Raw genomic sequence first — 20,716 nt, 5'->3', positions numbered from 1 at the left:
TCACATCAAAGCCAAGTTGTACTTTAGTTACAAACAAGATGAGTCTGCTTTCAATTATCATGGTCAAGTTTCAAGCAGGGAGTCATAAAAGCGTGCGCAACAGTTTCTTACGGAAAAAAGCGTTGCTTAAAAGTCAGCAAGGCTGTACCGGCATTAGAAGTTTTATTATGCGGTAGGACCCTCTAGCGGTGATTTAGGCACACTGACGGTGACGCAAAATTGCTGACGTTTGGCTTAAAATTGGATTGGTGACTAAACAAGTAGCAAAAGGATGAAAAAGATGTCAAGATTGCCTGGAAGAATTTTGTTCATTTTGTTGTTTTGTGTTATTTATATTGAATTTATTGTCCCTGTATTATCCTTTGAGATGTTATACTAATGTTTGAGAGTTGTTCAGAGTTATTGTGTTATACATTTTGTACTTTACATTGAAATTACTGTTATTTAAAACACACACACGAACAAGCAGCAAGTATACTCCTTTAAGTTAAAGGTTGTTATTGTTTTGAATAACGATTAAAAATTAAAATGTTGAGAAACACAATAGATTCATTCAAAAAGTGACATGTATTTAATACTCGTTTTGAAATTAAATATTATTATTGCCTGTGTCAATTCATAATTACTACATGAGTAAATCAAACTACCCAAAATGCTGAAGACACCAGAATATCTATCTATCTATCTATCTATCTATCTATCTATCTATCTATCTTCCATCCATCCATCCATCCATCCATCTATCTATCTATCCAGCTATCCATCCATCCATCCATCCATCCAACCATCCATCCACCTGATATGGGCAATGGCTGAAGAAAATAGTTGAATAATAAAGTACTCATGAGCATGCCACTGAGATGTGAAAAAAGAGAAGGGAAAAAGAGAAGCACCAATGTGACATGTTTTATTGGCACTACTGTCATAGACATCATGCACACAAGCCAGTCTTTCCATTGTAAAGACATCATACAGTAACAAAATAACTGAAAATCTTTGAAAAGAGCTTTTCAAGTTTCATGGGAGACATTTTTTGTAAGAGTACAAACAATGGTTATCAGTTTGATTTGAGAACTTTGGCAAGGTACGTTGACAAAAAAATAACACAAAAGTATTTATGAATTTATGTAGGTATTTGTAACACAACCCCCTTCTCCTTACAAACGTTTTAAATCGCATTATCTAAAAAAAAACGATTCTTATTCTGAAATAGCAGCTCTGCAGACAACAAGTGTCAGTGGATGAATTGCAACATGAAAACTCATAACATGACAAGCTAATATTAGGCATCTATTTTATACAGTGTGTATTTAAAACTTAGGCTCCAGCAAGGCGGCCTGCGTCCGCTATTTCAGGACCTTTTCCCCCCTGATGGGGGAAGGCCGGGTGGATGTTTATGGTAGTAGACTGGCGGGGTGGGATTAGAGCCTGCATTCATCCCTGTGGGAACATAATACATACCCTCCAGGTAGCTCTGGTCCAGTGGCGGATGGTTTGGGGCTTCTGGTTTGGAGCCCTGACCAGAACAATTCCTGTAGCTGCCACTAGGTGCATTTGGGTGCATTGTCGCTGCAGATAAGGCCTCGGGATATCGCGGCGGTTGGTGTTGAGGTTGAGGATGAGCAGTCGGATGGGGAGCGGCATAGGGCATGTACTGTGGAGCTGGGCCATACATATTGGGGTTGTGGAGAGATGTGTATGGGGCTGCTGATGGTGGGTATAGGCCTGAGTGAGACATGCCTTGCTGGGGGATGAGAACTTCCACATACTGCCCAGTTTCTGGGTCAAATAACATCTTCCTTAAAGGTTGCAGAGGAACCTCTATATAAAAATACTTCCCTGTTTCAGGATCTAAGAGGACCCTTCGAGGTGTCTGTCCATAGCTGCTCTCCGAGTACAAACTGGAGGTGTCCCCACCATACTCTGATCCATACTGCCCACACATGTATTGGGGATCCATGGGAGCGAGGCCAGGGGAGTGACTGTGTCCGGGATCGCTGTAAGAAGCACCAGGCATGTTTGCTGGCTGCTGCTGGGGGGATCGATGGGGAGGGATACGCCGGGGGTCTGTGGGCACGGAGCGGTCCACCGGCATGAGCGAGGGGTGGGGAAGCTGGTGAGGTGGCTGGTACATGGCTGTTGGCTGGCTTGGACCATGAGGACTTGACTTTGGTGATGAGCTGGGATGGAAGTTCATAGGCTGAGGATCAGCTCTGCACTGGTGGGGACGGACAACAGGTTGATTGGCTTGGTATGGTATCACATGACCTGGCGAGTGTGGAGGCGCTGGTGGGGTGCGGTTGTGTGGGCTGTGGTGATGATGGTGGTAATGGGGTCCAGGTGGTGGAAAAGCTGGTTGAGGTGGGCAGCCGGCTGTACAGGAACAAGGTGGAGGGTAGGAGGAGTTTTGATATCGATTTGAACGCCGGTGGGTCAAATCTGGCAGCAGGGGACTAAAGCTCTCCCTTTCATCGTAGCTTGGAGGATCATCAGAGGCATAAAATTGCATGTCAGCTGTCCTTTGGGTGCGTTCATTAGACCCAGGGTAATGTTGCTGTGTATATTGTGGGGCTTGTGCTGTGGAGACAGGAACAAGTGGTTTGGGATTGTTTGAAGATGTCGTCGCAGGTACTTCATCCGTGTTTATCGCCACAACACCAGGTTGGCTTGTATGTCCGGCTCCTGAAGAAGATAGTTCAGGCACTTGACTTTCCACTGGATCAGAATTTGCTGGCTCAGTTGAAGACTGACGAGCTGAAGTTCCAGTTGTAGCATGGGCGGACCTCACAGGCGGTGATGACCATTGGTGCTGTTGCTGACCTTTGGAAGATTCCTTGCCTGATGATGTTGCAGCAGCTTGGTTTGATAGACTTGACAATGTTGCCGTTGTTATTTTGCTTGGTGGCGGTTTTAGGCTGGATACAGCAGAGACGGCTAGTTTTCTCGTTTGGTTAGCCGTTGAGGAGGACTCAGTGGGAATCTTTCTGTAGAATGTGGGTGATGACACCACTATTGTTTGAGATCTCTCTTCGCTCTGAGGTTTTACATTTGGAATAGCTGATCCAGGCAACTCATTAGTTTTTGCTCCTAAATCCACAGGTTTGAATTTGCAGGTTGGTTTTGGTGGTACGGCTGGCTTTTCTGAACTTTTAGCAATCGATTTAACTTCGATGGTTTGTGGCCTGTTTGAAGGGCTATTTGTGGTCATTTCTTGCTTTGGTGTCTCTTTAGAAAGGGACTTCACTTCAATTGGCTGAGGTCTGAATCGTCTTATTGCGGGTGACCGTGGCGGGAAAGTGGGGTCCTGTCTTTTCACTGCTTCAAAATCTTTATGCTCCTTGTGCTTATAAAGAGTTGAAAGTTGGGGTTGTGGATTTCCTTGTGGGCCGGTTGTTTTTTGCTTGATGCAATTCCCCTCATCCTCTCTGAACTTTGGGGGTTTATCAACATGATCAGAGAGCGGTGAAGGGCTGGGCACTATAGAAGAAGCAGAGATTGTCTTTTGCTGTGGATCAGCGCCACCATCTGAGGGTGTCTGGAGTGGGATCTCAAGGCAATTCACATGTTTATGCGGTACCTCCTTTCCGTTGTTTGTATTTTGGTTATCACCCACCACTGCTCCGATGTCAGCTTGGTAGCCTTTCTCCTTTAATAACATGGAAACTGAGTGACTACTACTGCTTGGGCTGTTGCAAGTTGTTGTGATCTCAGATGAAGCTGAGGTCTGCTGAGGGGTGGGAATCTCTTCCTGAGTAATTGGTGCACACGTCTTTGCCTGGCTAGATCCATCTCGTATCAAAACAACAGCAGTAGACACTTCTCTTTCCTTACTGAGAGGTTTGGGGAGACTTCCTAGCATGGGAGGTTTTCTGTCTGTTGTCACCAGAACAGGCTTGTCCTCCCTGTCTGTCTTCAGTGATTCTGCATCCATATTAAAATCACGTTGCCAGGATTTGGTAGTTGCGCCGCTCGGTGATGGTTCCTGCATATCACACATTGTGTCTGTTTTAGAAGGGATCTTGTCTTCCTCTGTGTTTGTAGGATGCATTGGTTTGCCACTACCGTTCTCCGAATCTTTGTGGGCTTGTGTTTTATTTTTGTCATCTTTCCAGCAAACTGCCTTGCACTGTATTTGCATCGGGTGTAATTGAGATAGAGACTTCCTTTCGCTCTGCGCAGGTAAGGGTAGTGTAGACAATTTTTCATTTTTACCCTCCACCCTTTTTTCCTCTCTGCTCTCCACAAAATACTTATTTGTCCTTTGCTCACATAACTCTGATGTGTGTCCCTCGATCTTTTCTTCCACATTCTCTTTAATTCCATCCTTGTTTGTCTCATTCGAATGTTCAATCCTTTCTTCAGTGATATCCGAGGGTGATGCACAACTGCTTGCTTTGAAAGAGAGACTATATGTATTCTTTACAAGTCTCCTTACGTCTCTAACTTTGTGGATAGGGCCCTTCCCTTTATTATCCCCATTCCTATTATCTTCCTCTTTTTTGAAATCTTGGACCTTTTCCTGGTGGTGTCTAAAAAGCGTATCCGGCGAAGATATGTCTCGATTGTTTTCTGCCTCAGGTGTAAGGCAGACATTGAGAGATGCTTTCTTTTTCTTGCCCTCTTGAAATAAAGTCTCCTGTGTTTCCATAGTCATGTGGCAGTTCTTGTCATCCTGTTGTGGTTGTTTATGGGCTTCGGTGTATTCACATTCCTGTTGTTGGCTTGCTATCCTGGCCTGTGTACTGAAGTCTTCAGTAGCAGAAAGACCTCCCATCGTCCCAGCAATGGCATTTGCTGAGTCGCCTCCCTCTCTTTCCTGCCATGTTTTATTGTCATCTCTATGTTGTATTCCACCTCTTGACTGTGAGATATCCAATGGCACTGTAAGTTTGGATCTTATTTCATGTGCTGGTGCAGTTGTATTCCCCTCTTGAGAAATCCACTGTTGGTTGTCGGTGTGTGAAAGGTTTGAAATTCTGTGGCTGCTGTTTGTGTTGGGCCTGTTGTTGCATTTCTCACCAGTGTTCTTCGATGGTCTGAAGTCATTAATTTGGTCGTCTTTCAGAGCAAAACCTTCGCGGGGATGTTTATGGTTAGAGTGCAGAGAGGAATTTAATTTGTCACTCTCGTGAGGCTCCTCAGTAGTGCTGTTTTTCTCAAAAGTAGGATTCACCTCATCTCCGTCTGGGTCATCAGAGTGTTGATCGGCACTTTGCATCTTTTTTGACAAAACACTCTTGATGAGGCAACTGGCCATCTTTGTCTTCGAGCTTGTTTCATCCAGAGAAATTGATTTTTCAATTTTTGATTTTCTTTCCTTGTGCTCAGAATCAGAGCTGTGCTCATGAACGTAGCCTTCTTGGCCTTCTGCTGGTGCACTGTACTGTCTCAACAATGCCTCCCCAGAATGCCTTTCAAGCAAAGGGCTGTTCTCCAACGCAGGAAGTTCAGGACTGTTGTTTTCACTACCGTCATCCAGACTCTCCTTCATTTTCAACTGAATCTGTCTCTTTGGCACCCCTCTTCGGACGTTCTTTGTGTCTTCTCTTTCCACAGCCACATCAATGCACTCGAAGCTTCCCATCTCATAGCAGCGGGCTGGATCAATTCCATCGGAATGGTACTGAGAATGCTGCTGTGATGTGATGTCATCACTGTCCAGCTTTGAAGCAGAACCCCTGAAATCAGCATAGGTCGGCCAGGCACCACTAATCCCGGCTGGGCTCTCCTGAGTAGAGGGCTGGGAGATGTTGGTAGACGATCGGTGGCTGGAGTTGTACATATCAAGGTAATCTACCTCAGGGCTGGACAGGCTACGGAAAGCCACATCTGTGAGCCACTTCACCTCATTGTCAGCCTCATCCAACTCACTTCCCATGCTTGAGCTTGAACTCCGACCAGGCCTGTTTGTGACAGCTCGAGGACTGAACTTGTTCTGCGGTACGGGATTCTGAAGTCGTCTGCTCAGACCACCAGTCTTGTCTCGGTGAGAAGCAAGTTTGAGTCGACTTTGCTGTTCCTGTGCCTGTCTGGTGGCAAACAAACTCTCTGAATAGGAATGCAGTGTTGGCAGCCCCTGACAGCTCTCTATGCTTGTGGGGGCTGCACTGCGACTTACAGGCCCTTTTCTATTCTTGGCATTGAATGACAGCTCAACCTGTTCCTCTCTGTAACTGGCATCCCTTTGCCACTCCTCCCCCTTTTCGATCGCTCGCCCCTCCCTGCGTGTTTCCCTAACCGTTGCTCTCTCTCTTTGCCTTTCTCGCTTCTCCTTCTCCTCACTTTCCCTGTCCACTTCCAATTGCTTCCCAAGTCGGACATGGTGGGGTTGACTATTATTACCAGCAGGGACAATGTCGGGACTTTCCCTATTTGACACGGTCTTCTTCAAATAACCACACTGGGAGGATGCTGCAAAGTTAGAGGAGCCTCTGCTCTGCCACTGTCGACGTGGTTTCTCTGGCTCTATAATGTGTATGGGGGTAAATCTGGTTAATGGGGGAGAGGGAGTTTTCCTTCGGTTTATATGATGGGCCATGTTCTGAGCAAACCTCGCTCTTTCACCAAGTTTTTGTCTTGATATATGTGTGTGTTGATTGAGTCGTTTTTCTTCTCTTTGCAGAGATTTAGCCTTGTTAGAAATATGGTGAACCCTTCCGTTATTAGTGAACACAAAATTGGGAGAAAATGACTTATTTTTAATAGTTGGGCTATTATAATGATTACTGGGCTCAATGCATTGATTTTCCGCAGACAACAAACCAGCAACCGGTATTTCCTTTGGTGTAGGTCTGTCCTTTGGATATTGTTGAATCAATGTTTGGTGCAATTTTTCCTCAGGTAAGAATGGTGAATTTGATGCTAGCGACTGAAATGACACATCAGGGGTACTGCTTTTGGTTTCAGATGATATATCTTCTTTTGCCAATTCAAATTCAGATTGAACTCTCTGGGTTTCCAATTCTATGTGTTGGTTGGGAACAGAGGAGGTGACTCCCTCTGATGTTTCCAAGGGAGGTGTAGGCTGTAAATAGTGGGTGTTGTACTCAGAGCAGAGAGTTGTTGGTGAATGTTGATCAAATCTGTTCACTGGGGATGGTGTAGCAGATGATGGATCTCTACTTCTGAGCTCAGGTGAAGAACTTAGGCTCTGGTATCTCAGCTCAGGTGAGGGACTGCAACACATAGACTGGGTTGAAGGTGTTTGTGATCTGCACTGAGATATTTCAGCTTGAAGCTCAGAGCCTGAAAAACCTGATCCAGGAGACAAGTCTTGAGGCGTACTTGCCGTACTAAGAGAGGGGCTCCTTCTTATAGGTGATGCACGTGTGATGTCTGACCCTGGAGTTGGGAGATGACAGAGCTCAGGAAATGGAGAAGTGTCTCCCTCGAAAGGTAGAACAACAGAATAGGATATTCCACTGATGTGAGGGGAGGAGGAGAGACTCCTCGATGGGGCACACTCTAAAAGAGGGGAGTCTGATAATGTTTGCGCTTCAGAAATGCAGTCTTTCCTTTTGACTTCGGGTGAGGAAGCTGTGATCCTGATTTCAGGTGAATGAGCGGTGTGTGTACTCTCGATGGATGAACAGGTGCTCCTGACACCAGGAGATGGAGATAAACTATAACTAATCCCAGGTGAACAAGACTTGGGGATTATTTCAGAAGATGCTGAATTAGTTCTGGAGTGTCCAGGTGAGGAAGTCCTTGACCCACTTTTGTGTGGTGCTGATAGTGCAGTGAGTAGATCAGGTGATGGAGAAGTGTCCTTTAATTCAGGCACGACACTATCCACTGGATCTGGGCTGAGGGATATAACAGGGGTGGAGGGTGTGTATCTTGGGGAAACAGTTGGGTTGGTAATGCCAGATTCAGTACATTTTAAGTCAATTCTTGTTGCAGTGAGATCTTCAGTCAACTCAGAGCTAACGAGAGAGTTTTCTATTTCTAGATCTGGCGTGTAGCCACTGCTCATTAGATCAGGCAGGGAGACCCTTCCATTCAGCTCATTTAAAGGAGATGATGCTTGAGTGTCAGGTAAGGAGGAAATACTATTCAGCTCAGAAGTGAGCAATGTTACTTCTGGTTGGGCTTCTGTATGTACATATGACGGAAAACAAGATGAAATACTACCCCTGGAATCTACGTTTGAAGCTTGTGGAGAAAAATCAATGGGTGTGGGGCCAGGTGATACACTGGTGTTATTGTTAAGGTGCGTGCTCCTTGGCTCAGATGCTGTTTCTCTAAACTGAGACTGGGTGTTGATTGATTCTGAGGAGGAAGAGATCATGCAGTTCATGGGCTCACAAGAAGGACTTTGAGTTAGAGATTGATTTGACAAGCTGGACACACTGTCATTTCCTGTGCTTTTTAACTCAGGGGTGAATCTTACTTGTTCACTTTCTGGATGAAGTAACGAGGGCGAACATTTCGTCTCAGCAGATGAACAACATGAAACCGATGCAGTTTCTTGTGAACAGGGGCTAGAGGAGCTCTTGTGCCCAGGGGAATGGCTCACCTCCTTCAAGTCTGTGTTGTCAAAATCAGATGAAGAACTTCCTGTGTTTAACTGAGACCCGAGTGATTTACTTTGCGACTCACAAGAAAGTTCTGAGCTCACTATGATTTGCTGCACGGACTCAGTGGACTCACCCTGCAGTGCAGGGCTGTAAATCCTCTCCGTTAGGTCATCAGGCACCTCTTCGCCTTCAATGGAATCAGGTGCTGTGTGGTACGAACCTGAGGAGTCATTCAAATCATCCACCGGGGGTGATGAGACCGTTGTCCTCTCCACCTCGGTCTGGGAATGGACAAATGATCCTACTGGTGGACTGCTGGAGGCTGAGGGTGACTCACAATCATCCCCAAATATGTCACACAGGCAAGTGGTCTCAGAGATGGCACCGCGTTGGCTTGGAGAAGTTATGATGTCAAATATTTCAACGTGGTTAGGGGTGCTGTCCCGGTTGTAGAAGGAAAATGGTGAGCGGGGTGCACTGTGCAGCAACGAGTAGCTGTCCTCTTGAAGAGTCCAGCTGTCCATCACTAGTCCCCAAGCACCAAAGTCTCAACGTGGCCGTCCAGTCTGTCTTCTAGTCTGCTCTTGGTTCTCGTCCTGGACTGGAAAAAAGATAGGGTCACCAGGATGGGGTGTCAGCTCGTTCACTCACTCACTCACTCACTCACTCACTCACTCACTCACTCACTCACTCACTCACTCACTCACTCACTCACTCACTCACTCTTTATTACCACAGACATTACTGTAGCATGAAAATGTAGAAAATTGATGAGTGAAAATTGCCGTTTTAAATGGTGGTCTTTTGAAATCAATAATAACAATGTAATAAAAGACAAATTTCATGATATTTTAAATATTCTATAGATTAAAAAAAGGGGGCGCTGGAGTCTATCCCAGCAGAGTGATATAGAGCCCAAATACATTTGTATTACTGATATCAGAATGAACTGAATAGCCAACAAACTAAAACACGGGTTAAGAAATTGCACACAGCAACACCTGTACCACCACCTCTATCAAATTGGTCCCCTTGGAAAACCGGTGAATTTTTTACAACAAACTTTAATTGTCTAGATGTGTCTTCCCAAAAACACATTTTCACCACTTTGACATTTTCTACAGTAAAAGTTTGTAACAAATAAATGAAACTGTTTACTTGTAAAACCTCTCCTCCCTAACTCCAAAATTAAAATGAAACTAAAAGATGTGAACATCTATTGAATAAGTTGTCTATACTTTTGCACCAGGGGTATGAGGACGGTGTAGAGGTTGTACGAGGGACAATTATCGCCATCATGCTTCTTGCAAATCATTTTTATATGCTCGGGCAGGGCCGGTGCTGAGAATGCAGAACAAGCAAGGAATGCTTGGAAATGCATCACTGAAGGAAAATAAAACTTTGGAAGCGTTTAGCCTGGGAATCAACATTGTAACATGGTTAAACTCTCCTAAAAGTTGAACCCCCATGATACGGACCCTTTAATACTGTAAACCGCAAACAACATTTGATCAAATTGTCTTAAAATAGCCTTACTGTAAGTTGAGACATTGGATAATGTGGACAGTACCAATTTGGACAAATTAACCAAAATAAACACACACAAGCATGTAACGTACCTGTATATACATTAAAATTATTAAAGATGTTATAAAACAATTGTATAACAAATTAGTTTATTTTTGTTATCACTCACAACAAGAATGCGTGTTATTAAGTTAAACCACTACTGTAATGTAACAATTGAGTAATTGGTACTGTACCTTTGGAAAGAAGGATAAGTCCTTTTCAAAGGGCATCAAGTTCTTCTGTAGCACGATGTCTGCCAATGTGGAAAGTATCACTCAAATTCATAGCACTCTTCACATCTCAGAGCGCAACTGGTGAAGATGAGCAGGTTTGTAGAGCCCAAATGTGACTGAGCCTCACTGCTTCAGATCAATGTAGTGGCATGGATCAGGCTTCGATATAAAAAAGCAATGAGGGCATCTCTCCCGGGCACGTTGCATCCTCCACTGCTCCCGTCTTCGTTTCTGCCCCACCCTTATGAGTTGGCCTTGGTCAAAGTGCCTTCTGTGACTACACCGGCTCCTCACTTTTCTTCTCCAAGCTGATCTGTGCGGGTGGGCATTGGCCTTCTTGTGAACGCAGGGATGGCTGAGTTTATAGTTAGAAGCAGGTGCTGATCCATCCAGGACGGATGAGTGCGACTGGAATCTGACACTTAGGCCAGCTCAGTCACAGGGCCCGTCTATATATAGAACCATACTATCAAGACTGATAGCCATTGCTTAAGCTGCTTGCATGGGCAGGATGGGAAAAGAAATATTACAAAGTGCATGGATCTCATACTTCATAGTGTTTTGAGATTTCCCCTTAAGTTAACATTGTACAGTAGATTTTTTGCGAATAGGTGTGTGCGTTTATTCAAAACCTAGTTGGAGAGAGGAGAGGTCAAAGGTGGCTGCCGACCCTCGGACTTTGACAGGTCATACACAGGAACGCTACCTTTATGCAACATGAGGAAGGTATGCACATGCTTCTTTCTTACTGCTTGGATCTTTGACGAGAGCCAGAACGAATATACGAATAGCTCTAAACCAGTGCAAGAACTGCCATTCAAAACATGTATTTATGTTGGCAGAAGACCAATGATGGGCCACATGAGGTTGCCTGGATATGTTTGATGCTGTCAGTTTGACTAAACCTGTCACTCTACTAATACCTCAAGAGATCAGCTTTAAATCTCAGTCATTTGGTCATTCAACACATGCTAACGGAAAATATTTGACTGCAGCTAAAGCCAAAGTTACTCACTCAGTCAATAGTAATTCATTTGTACAATGAATTCCCCCAGCAGTGGGAGGTGCAGCAGTTAGGGGGTTGCAACAAGTGCACACATTTATAGTGCGATGATGGACAACGATAAGACAACAGCTTTAAGTCGGTTTCTACCATCAATTGTATATATACTCCTTAGGAACTAGAATATAAAGGCATCAGATATCTTCTCACGATCAGACAGTCAAACTCAACCACTAAAGGGAAACAGTTTTTAATGCAGTACTCCTTAAAAGGATACATAAGCAAATTTTTCAGAGTTCAAAACAGGAGCAAGGAGTCTTAATAAAGGGCACTTGACAATTATTATAAATTATTAATTTATTATGGCCAGCAGGAGATGCTGCAGGTGCTGCATTTACCATTGTCTGTAGCTATAACAAACATGGCCGCCTCCGGAGAAGTGCCACCTCCTATGTAATATAATTTAATGATAAATAGACCTAGGATGATATTTAAAATTTAGTGTTGGTCATTAACACATTTATTTGCAAGTTTTTGAAATTTACAATCATTAAATTTATTCCTTTTAAAAAAACGATCTAAATCTTACACACTGTACCTTTAAATTACTGTAGATAATGGTTCTATATATATATATATATATATATATATATATATGAAAAAAAAAAGATAACTCACCTCGCCCCCTTAAATGTGCTTCAAATGATATGATTATGTCAGATGCAGAATGTGGATTCTTGGATTAAGAAACACATCCACCTGTTTTTATCAGCGTCATTGAGGAGAACATTTTGAAAAAGAAAACGATGAATAAAGTAAATAAAATAGGCTGAAAATCAGGGGTGGGCAATTCCAACCCTCGGGGGCTGCTGTCCTGCATGTTTTCCCGTTTTCTCTCTCAAACACACCTGTTTCAAATGATTAGGATTATTTTCAAGCTCCAGCAGAGCTTGTTGATGAGCTAATGGTTTAAATCAGGTGTGTTAGGCCTGATATTGCCCACCCCTGCTGTAAACGTCTTCTTTAAACTTGAACAACCTTAATTCTATTTATAGTTTAAAAGCATTGTAAGCGTTTTAAATAAGCATTTAAAATGCAGTTTCGATACTTCAAAAAGGCCAGGAGTGACCCACGTGACAAATCCTAATAACTGTCTTGTACGCAGGTGAACGCAAAAATTGTTGGACTTGAAAAGTGGTTGCAGTTGCAAGACTTTTACTGTGAAGTGATCGCGTAAAGTCATGATGCGACACAGGAACATCCGCATTCGGACTGCTAACAACTGCAGACAAGTGGCTAACGCTAATGTTTGCTAACTAATCGAGACCGGTCAGTGGGTTTCCTTTCAATAACGTCTTCGTAATTATTATCCGTTGTAAATTTGTTAAGTGCTGGTGAAACGACTAACAAGCGATACTAGTGACATCGCAATTACGCTGTGACACAATTTAGGCCTTGCCAAGTCACTTGGTAGCTACCCACAAAAAATAGCAACTACCAGCGGCTAGCTTTGATACGGTTTGTTTACGTCGTTGTTTTTAAACGACGCTTCGACGTGCGCTATTCCTTACTGAAAGATGCTGATTATTTTGAGAAAGGTCTGTTCCGTTACAATAGGTGTCTAAAATAACTAACCTGAAACACTGTATAACCTACGTTAACGTCGGCTAGCTTTGTGTCAAAAAAAAATTGGCTTCATATCTACACAAACAATGTCACATTGGGGTATTGCCCTTCTAGCAAAATGTTAATAATGTTTAAAGACTCCCCAATATCCAAATGTTGATATTTCATAGCTTGTATGATGGTCAAATGATATTTCTCTCGGTTTCGTCGTAAGTAAACACAAGGCCTCAAGACCTAACACCTAGCAGGCCTAATCATGGACCGCAATTAAAATTGCCCTGACTTTTTGAGTTTTAAAGTTAAATAATACCAGCGACACAACATAAAGAAAATCATAAATGTCAATTATGAATGTTATGTGAAAAAGTCACACAAAGCTAAATTAATGAATATTCTTAGTAGGGATGAAAACTAAACGATTTTTATGAACTCCCCTAATTGTTTCAAAACTGATTTTAAAATCCTTTTTTCTATGGTTTGTTTCATATGTATTTTTCAATTTTTTCACATAAAATTCAAGCATTATTTTTATGTATTCCAATGACCTCTCAGACGTGTTCTAAATGTTTAGGTTAGAGTTGCAACAAACGTCTTTATTTTCAAGTTTCGTTGAGTATACATTTTTTTTAAAGTTCTTTTTTTTTCCATTTCCATCCCTTTGTTAAAAAATATGACATTTTAGAATGGCACTGTAGGTGATGTATAAACAAATTGACTATGTTGATTTATATTTAAATTATAAAAACACAACTCTAACATAAAATGATGGTGAAGTGGATGTTAATGGATTTTCCATTTTGTCTTCCAAGTTGGCGTTTTGGGAGTGTGTGCGCGCTTGTGTGTATGTGTGTGTGTCCCGTGTAAACCATGGAACAGTGTGCGTGTGTGGAGCGAGAGCTGGAGAAAGTGCTCCATCGCTTCGTCATGTATGGCCACCAGTCTGAGGAGAGACTGGATGAGCTTCTGCGCAGCGTCTGTGAGATACGGGGACAGCTGGTTGCATTCGGTAAGAGTCGTGCTTCCATTGAGTTAATATTTATTTATATATACCATGTCTCACCGTTGTTTACTTTTTGTGTTTTGCAGGAGTCCAAGACGGCGATCTTTCGGTCCAGTCTCAGACTATGGCACAGTGCTGTAAAAATATCAAAGAAACTGTCCAGATGCTAGCCTCGCGACATAAGGACATTCATGGCAGCGTGTCCAAAGTGGGCAAAGCCATCGACAGGGTGAAGAACAGTAAATAAATGACGCTTATAAAAACACAAGATTCCTGATGTGTTTTACTTGTCTTGACAGAACTTTGATGCAGAGATCAGTGCTGTAGTCGCAGAGACTGTGTGGGACACTCCGGAGAGACAAAAACACCTGAGTGAAACCATAGTGGAGCACCTCTACAGACAAGGCATGCTCAGTGTAGCTGAAGATCTCTGTCAGGTAAAAAAAAATAAAATAAAAATCAAATCTCCATGATTGTCTGTTCCACGTGAGCTGCCATTTGATTTTTGTGTTGCTTTCTAGGAATCAGGTGTAGTTATAGATATGAGCATGAAGCAGCCTTTCCTGGAGCTCAACAGGATTCTTGAAGCATTGAGGATGCAGAACCTGAGACCAGCACTTGAGTATGTTGGCTTTAATTTGACTACGTATTCATCTTCTGGTTTTGGAGCTGTCTGATATTACTATTGATTATCACTCAACAACTTAATGTGAAAGTCAAGTCAATTTTTCTTTGCAGTAATATGTTCTGTGTGGACCCCACTAGTCTAAACATGGTAACATTGTGTTTGTGTAATATCCTCCTCTCCTATCCATTTAAGGGTCGGCCATTTTGTCGCTGGCTGTCCAACTAGGGAATTGGACTACACGTAGCTGGCTTTTTGTAAACGCTTAAAATGACATTACAGTTGCTCAAGACTTGGATAATGACTAATCACAGCTTTGCTTGCAAATCTCATGTGATCAAACTCTAAAGACAAGTGAGGTGATAAATCATTTACTGAGCCTTGAGCAGCTGCAATGTCATTTTAAGTTAACAGTAAGTGGCTAAATGGCTGACCTCTGAGGTGGATTTTGTTGCTTAATTCATATTACGCAAATTGTTAGTCAGAAAACTGTCATTGTAAAAAAATCACATACATCCATCCACACATACACATACATTTTTGACTTGACATACCTTTTAAGTCATGCATAAGTAACTCAAACGAACACCACTCAAGAAACAGACCCCCCCCCCCCCTCCAGATTCCACAGTCACTTCACATTACAAATTGAGTAAAGTCCATAATTGACCTTTTTACATTTTTTTTTTTTTTTAGGTGGGCCGTGACAAACCGCCAACGACTACTGGACCTCAATAGCAGTTTAGAATTTAAATTGCACCGCTTATACTTCATTAGCCTGCTCAGTGGGGGCATTAGCAACCAGATGGAGGCGCTACAGTACGCTAGGCACTTTCAGCCCTTTGCTTCGCAGCATCAGAGAGGTAAGAAGATGGTGAATTTTTGACATGTCATCATCAAAACTGTAATTACTACTTTCCTGTTAGCCTTTATATTACATTTTCACACAGTGATACAGAGATACTTTGTGTACCCACAGATATTCAGATCCTGATGGGCAGCTTGGTGTACCTGCGTCATGGCATTGAGAACTCTCCATACCGTAGTTTGCTGGAAACCAATCAGTGGGCAGAAATCTGTAATATATTCACCAGAGATGCCTGCGCTTTACTGGGCCTTTCCGTAGAGTCTCCTCTTAGTGTTAGGTGAGGCCGCACCTCCGTTTGATTGCAACAATTGTATTTTCCTCACTATAAGGCACCCCTAAAAGCTTTAAATTTTCTCTAAAGCGGTGCATCCTATACAGTGCATAAATCACGAGTTTTAATTGGAGGACAAAGGGGAACGAAAAAATAAAATTGCTTAATCACTATGCAAATTCATTTTTTAACCTCTGTTTTTCAGTTAAAAATGATTTTGTTTCAGTTAAATTGTAACAAATTTCGATATGCTCTATACACTCCAATTTTGAAGCAGTTTATATAGGGACAAGGTGCAAAAAATGTGAGGTTTTTGAAAAAGAAAGTGCCATTTTATAAATAAATCCAGAAACTGTTTTCAATTAAAAAAAAAACATATTCTAAGGTTTTTGCTTGCAATTTGTCTTTGCATTGATCTAAACAGTCTCTTAATGTAATCAAGCGGCATTTTTTCCTCATTCTTCAGTCAGTACTAAAATAAAATTGTGTATTCATTTTGGAAGTGAACAAAGTTGTCAGAACGCTTATATTCTGTTAATAAAGTTTGATCTGATCTGATTGATTTGTTGACATTCCCTTAAGCGCAACGCCATCTAGTGGATGCGTAACAACCACAGCCACTACTGTAGGTTCTATTCTATGCACCTTATAATGCAATAGCGTTACATGTGAAAACCGTCTTTAAAATAGGCCATTCATTGGGTGTGCGCCTAATAGTGCAGAAAATACGGTACGTGAAAGTTGATGCTCATGACAAAAGCCGCAATTCTTTACTCCCCCAGTTTCGCCTCAGGCTGCATGGCCTTGCCTGTGCTGATGAACATCAAGCAGGTGATTGAGCAGAGGCAATGCAGCGGCGTCTGGACGCACAAAGACGAGCTACCCGTGAGTTATGTTGCCCTCGCTCATGTCTCGTTTTGGTATTTCGCTAACGTCCATCCCGCCTCGCTTGTCCAGATTGAAATTGATCTTGGCAAGAAGTGCTGGTACCACTCGGTGTTCGCCTGCCCCATCCTCAGACAGCAAACCTCAGAGAGCAACCCACCCATGAAGCTCATCTGTGGTCACGTCATCTCCAGAGATGCCCTCAACAAACTGACCAATGCTGGGAAGTAAGTTGACATTCTTTTTATTTTTTTATTGATTTATTTTTTTTGGTGGCATGAAATCCAACCATTTGGGATCTTGTAAACCTTTGGAAATACTACAACAATACCTATGGGGAAGAGTGGGGTTGTTCAATACCACTTTTCTTCAGACTGATACCAGTACAAATACTCAACTCTTGAGCCGTCACTGATATCAAGTACTTACACATTAATCCTTTTGACACACAAGCCCTCACTACAGCCCCTTTTATGTACAAAAATTGTAAGACTGCGATAATAGAAAAAGTAACTATGCTGTATATTTATGAAATTGAAAGAGGAATTTTTATTATGTCATAATTAGAGTATTCTGACTTTTGAGGCCTTTTGCATTATGAGAGTCCAGGCAAAGGCAATAATTGAAGTTGTTGAAAGGCTTGCAAATGCCATAAGTTGGCTGCCCCCTGTGGTTTCAGAGTCTCAATAAAAATACTTTTGCACCCTGTGTGCGGGTTGCCGTTGAAAGGAAAACTGCAAAAATGCGGGGGAATGCATGATAGAACCTCCGGTTTTCAATATTTGAAAAATTGACACACTCTCCCATTTTGGATGGCAGTAAATGAGTCCGACATGGGCTAAATTTGACACCTATAGGGTGTACCTCGCGACCTTCCATTTACAAGCATTTAGAAGGGACGACAGCGTGGCATATTGAAAATTATGCAATATTTTAGCCTCCTAGTGTTTTATTTTGTATGCGTTCCCTTTGATATTTTACATCAATATCCCCAAGGGGTCAACATTTCCCTCAGGGGTCAAAGGGCCAGTGTATTCAACCCATAGATACACTTTCCAACTCAAAAATAATGTGTAACACGATGTAAAACAACTCGATGTATACACCAATTGTTTAGTTTCTGATGGACTTCATAAATCATCTTGTGTATTTAATGAGTTAAAAGAATTGAGTTGGCTATTTTGTTCTCCCATGCTTCCTGTCTGCGTCCTGTCAGATTGAAATGCCCGTACTGCCCCATGGAACAGAATCCCTCACACGCCAAGCAGATCTACTTTTGATAGCGCACGCTCATCCTGCGTGGGAGAGAGAGAGATGGAAGTTTCCTGGAGCGCCTTGCATTTCCAGGACCATTTGCCGCAGCCCGCCTCCTGACCCGTTTTTGTAAGCATTAAGGTTTGAGCCCTGTGCTCATGGGACACCTTTTGGGCCACCCTGTAGAATCCAGGGTCTCAGGAGCAATGAGAACGTCCTCACAAGGACACGCCGCTGACTGAGAATTACTCACTCAAACTTGTTTGCAACTGAAATATTCTAATTATTATTATTTATAGTGGTTGTTCTTTGGGCTTTTTGAGTTGTCTTCTTGGAAAAAGACTGCTTTTTATTCTTCTGTTTGCTTCATGGCAAATAATCTGTCATGAGAACACCCAGGACAAATGGTACGTAAATCTGAAGTGAGGAATACTTTGACCAGCTCAGCTTATCGATGATGGAACAGCATTTTTTTTGTTTTTGTTGTTCTTGTTTTCCTCATCTGACAAATCTCACCAGCAAAATCCTCCCCCTGGTAGAACCATTTGTCTTGTTCCATGTATGTATCTAACAAACACATCACAGTTGAAATAGCCGCTACTGTGATGTGCTCCCTTTCCGTTGGCCGTCGCAAAAGCCCCATGTAAAGTAGCCAAGCCGATATGCGTGACGGACGCTAGCGCAGCACGAGGAAGAGCCCACCAAGGCACCGCGTATACTAATACCCGCTACGCCGCGTGAGTGGAAGCTGTGAAATGGTGCAACGCTAACCGACGACTCGTGATTCAGATTCACATGATTTTTGTGGCCGCCGTTTAATATATTCCCAATAATATATTCATCTGCTGCATAGGTTTGGTTTTCTTGAAGTATCCTTTAATTTAATATTTCCTCAGGGCTCATGCTCACAGCACACAGGTAGTGTTAAATGATTAAAAAAAAAAAAAAAAAAAAGATACAAATCTTCGAGCCGGTCAGTCACATACGGAATGCATGTTCCCGTGATGTCGCCTCACATCAGTGAGCCTCATTCGCTCGTCAAGCACTGCACCAGGATAGCGCTCACACAAAATATATATATATAGATATTCAATCTTATGTACATATTACTGGATTTTATTTAAAATGATCAAAACATTTTTTTCCTGTGTGTGTGTGCGTGTTATGCGATTCAAAGGATTTGTTTTTTTTGGTTGAGAATCGGTCGCTTCTAGAGTCCAGACAGACTTCCTCTATCATATCTTGTCCGCATTTCATGCTTTCCTGTATGTGACGCGAGTTTATTGTAAATATTTAACCTGATATGTTTCATATACTGGCATCAGAAATAAAACTTTATACTCCAGGTCAATTTGCAAGCCTTATACTTACAGTTGACGCCACAGATGTGCACTCCCATGTGAATTATTGGAAGCCTTTGAATGTTTAAGGAAGCCACTGGTAATTGTTGGTTCCCATTAAAAAATAATTGTTAAGACTAATGTTTGTTTGTTTTTAAAGCTTAAAATACAAACATGACACAATTGACATTTAAAAATAACTTTTTGGGGTATTAAAAATGAGACATATAGCCCTTTTTATTTTTATGTTATGAGCTATTATTGTGTACATTCATATTCTACTACTGCATTTCCCTTCCATTGTTAAATTCCGTGGAATTTTGCAGCTCTGTTCAAAGACATTAAAAAAACAAACTTTGAACTCCACTACGTTGTTCGTTAAAATTATTTATTACTTTTTATCATGAAAAAAAAAGAATCTTGGAACTCAACAGCCTTGTTCCATAAAATTGATTTATTTGTAAGAAAAGTCAACCTTGCTCACCAAATATAATAACTGCACGGTATAGAATGTTAGGTCATGTTGAGTTTTACGACAGTTATAAGAATTAAATTCCTATTAACTTGCATCTGTACTAAACACATATCAATGTAAAGTACTGTACTCACAAAAATTCTTATTTTTTGCGCACTTTATGCGCAATTTTCTCATTCTGAATGGTTTAAGAAAGTAAAGTGTGTTTATGGTCATGACCACTAAGCGACGCTGTTGCTGTGTTGTCCATTCTGAAGTAATTTCGGAGTTCTTGGTTTTACGACAGTTCTCTTCCGCTGTAAGCAACCTAACTATTTTGTTCGTAGGTCGGAACATGCTGCAGTGCAGTATTAAAATAACACATTCATATTGAACAATATTAAGTCCAGTCGCAATAAAAGTTAACTGCAAATATTTTGCATTAGTGTTGATATTAAGATAGATGAAGTGCTTAACATTTTTCTTGAAGATTAAAATCCCTTTACTTGGACTTTTTAGGAACATACATTTTGCGATTAAAAGCATAATGATTGCAATCCCTGGGCTGAACATCAGTGTTGCAGGCCTCCCACAAAGCGCGAAGAACGTCCTCTCTTCTCATCCCTACTGCAGCAGATGACCTCTTCTGAGCGCCGCAGTTATAATAAGCCCAGTTTATATAATATTTTTATATGTAGAGGTAGAGACCTGGTGAGTCAGCTTCTGCTATTCACATTACATCCTGTATCCCGTTTCTACATAAAATGTATGAGCCCATGAAACAATTACCATTCTTTTTGCATGTTTTGTTTTGGTATCCGACTCAATGCTAAGGATAAGGATTCAAGACTTAAATCTCTAAAAGCCACATTAGTTGCAAAAGCCTCCATTGGGCTCTTGCTCATTGAGCAATAAAGCGATTGTCCTCATCTTTTATTGGCACGCTTTGTGCTGCTTTTTAAGCCCTCCGAGGGAGCGGCAGACGTCTGGGCCCTCGGGTGCAGTCCAAGCATTTTTGATCTCTGATCGCTTGGTTCCAGACCACTCTAAACAGAAAAGCCTCTTAACT

The 20,716-nt window shown here is 42.0% G+C and overlaps 2 protein-coding genes across 2 annotated transcripts; one reads left to right on the top strand and one right to left on the bottom strand.

Moving 5' to 3' along the window:
• Nucleotides 1-1,040: 1,040 nt before the first annotated feature.
• On the bottom strand, nucleotides 1,041-9,043 carry LOC148413976 (uncharacterized). The gene is made up of 2 exons (XM_088431806.1): nucleotides 8,590-9,043; nucleotides 1,041-8,529 (listed from the first exon to the last, which is right to left on the bottom strand). Exons 1-2 carry the CDS (start codon nucleotides 9,041-9,043, stop codon nucleotides 1,352-1,354), a joined length of 7,632 nt encoding a protein of 2,543 aa, XP_088287932.1. The 3' UTR covers nucleotides 1,041-1,351.
• Nucleotides 9,044-12,526: 3,483 nt separating this feature from the next.
• On the top strand, nucleotides 12,527-19,198 carry rmnd5b (required for meiotic nuclear division 5 homolog B). Its single transcript, XM_088432184.1, has 10 exons — nucleotides 12,527-12,653; nucleotides 13,760-13,956; nucleotides 14,037-14,179; nucleotides 14,250-14,387; nucleotides 14,472-14,572; nucleotides 15,272-15,438; nucleotides 15,555-15,720; nucleotides 16,497-16,599; nucleotides 16,672-16,826; nucleotides 17,816-19,198. The coding sequence occupies exons 2-10, from the start codon at nucleotides 13,818-13,820 to the stop codon at nucleotides 17,877-17,879; spliced, it is 1,176 nt and encodes a 391-aa protein (XP_088288310.1). The 5' UTR covers nucleotides 12,527-12,653; nucleotides 13,760-13,817; the 3' UTR covers nucleotides 17,880-19,198.
• The last annotated feature ends 1,518 nt before the right edge of the window (nucleotides 19,199-20,716 follow it).

This window comes from Hippichthys cyanospilos, chromosome 13, assembly GCF_059441005.1.
Source record: "Hippichthys cyanospilos isolate Australia breed blue-spotted pipefish chromosome 13, RoL_Hcya_1.0, whole genome shotgun sequence".
Lineage (NCBI taxonomy): Eukaryota > Metazoa > Chordata > Actinopteri > Syngnathiformes > Syngnathidae > Hippichthys > Hippichthys cyanospilos.
The sequence above is the reverse complement of the archived record's forward strand: the minus strand, read 5'-3'. Positions and strand labels throughout refer to the sequence as shown.

What these genes read in the sequence shown, in the direction of transcription:
- rmnd5b (XM_088432184.1), top strand. Translation starts at nt 13,818, where the DNA reads ATGGAACAGTGTGCGTGTGTGGAGCGAGAGCTGGAGAAAGTGCTCCAT. An exon ending in TGGGCAAAGCCATCGACAGG is followed by an intron (nt 14,180 to 14,249) that starts GTGAAGAACAGT and finishes TTGTCTTGACAG; the next exon opens with AACTTTGATGCAGAGATCAG. An exon ending in AAACTGACCAATGCTGGGAA is followed by an intron (nt 16,827 to 17,815) that starts GTAAGTTGACAT and finishes GCGTCCTGTCAG; the next exon opens with ATTGAAATGCCCGTACTGCC.
- LOC148413976 (XM_088431806.1), bottom strand. Translation starts at nt 9,043, where the DNA reads ATGGACAGCTGGACTCTTCAAGAGGACAGCTACTCGTTGCTGCACAGT. An exon ending in ACTTTCTTGTGAGTCGCAAA is followed by an intron (nt 8,530 to 8,589) that starts GTAAATCACTCG and finishes TTGACAACACAG; the next exon opens with ACTTGAAGGAGGTGAGCCAT.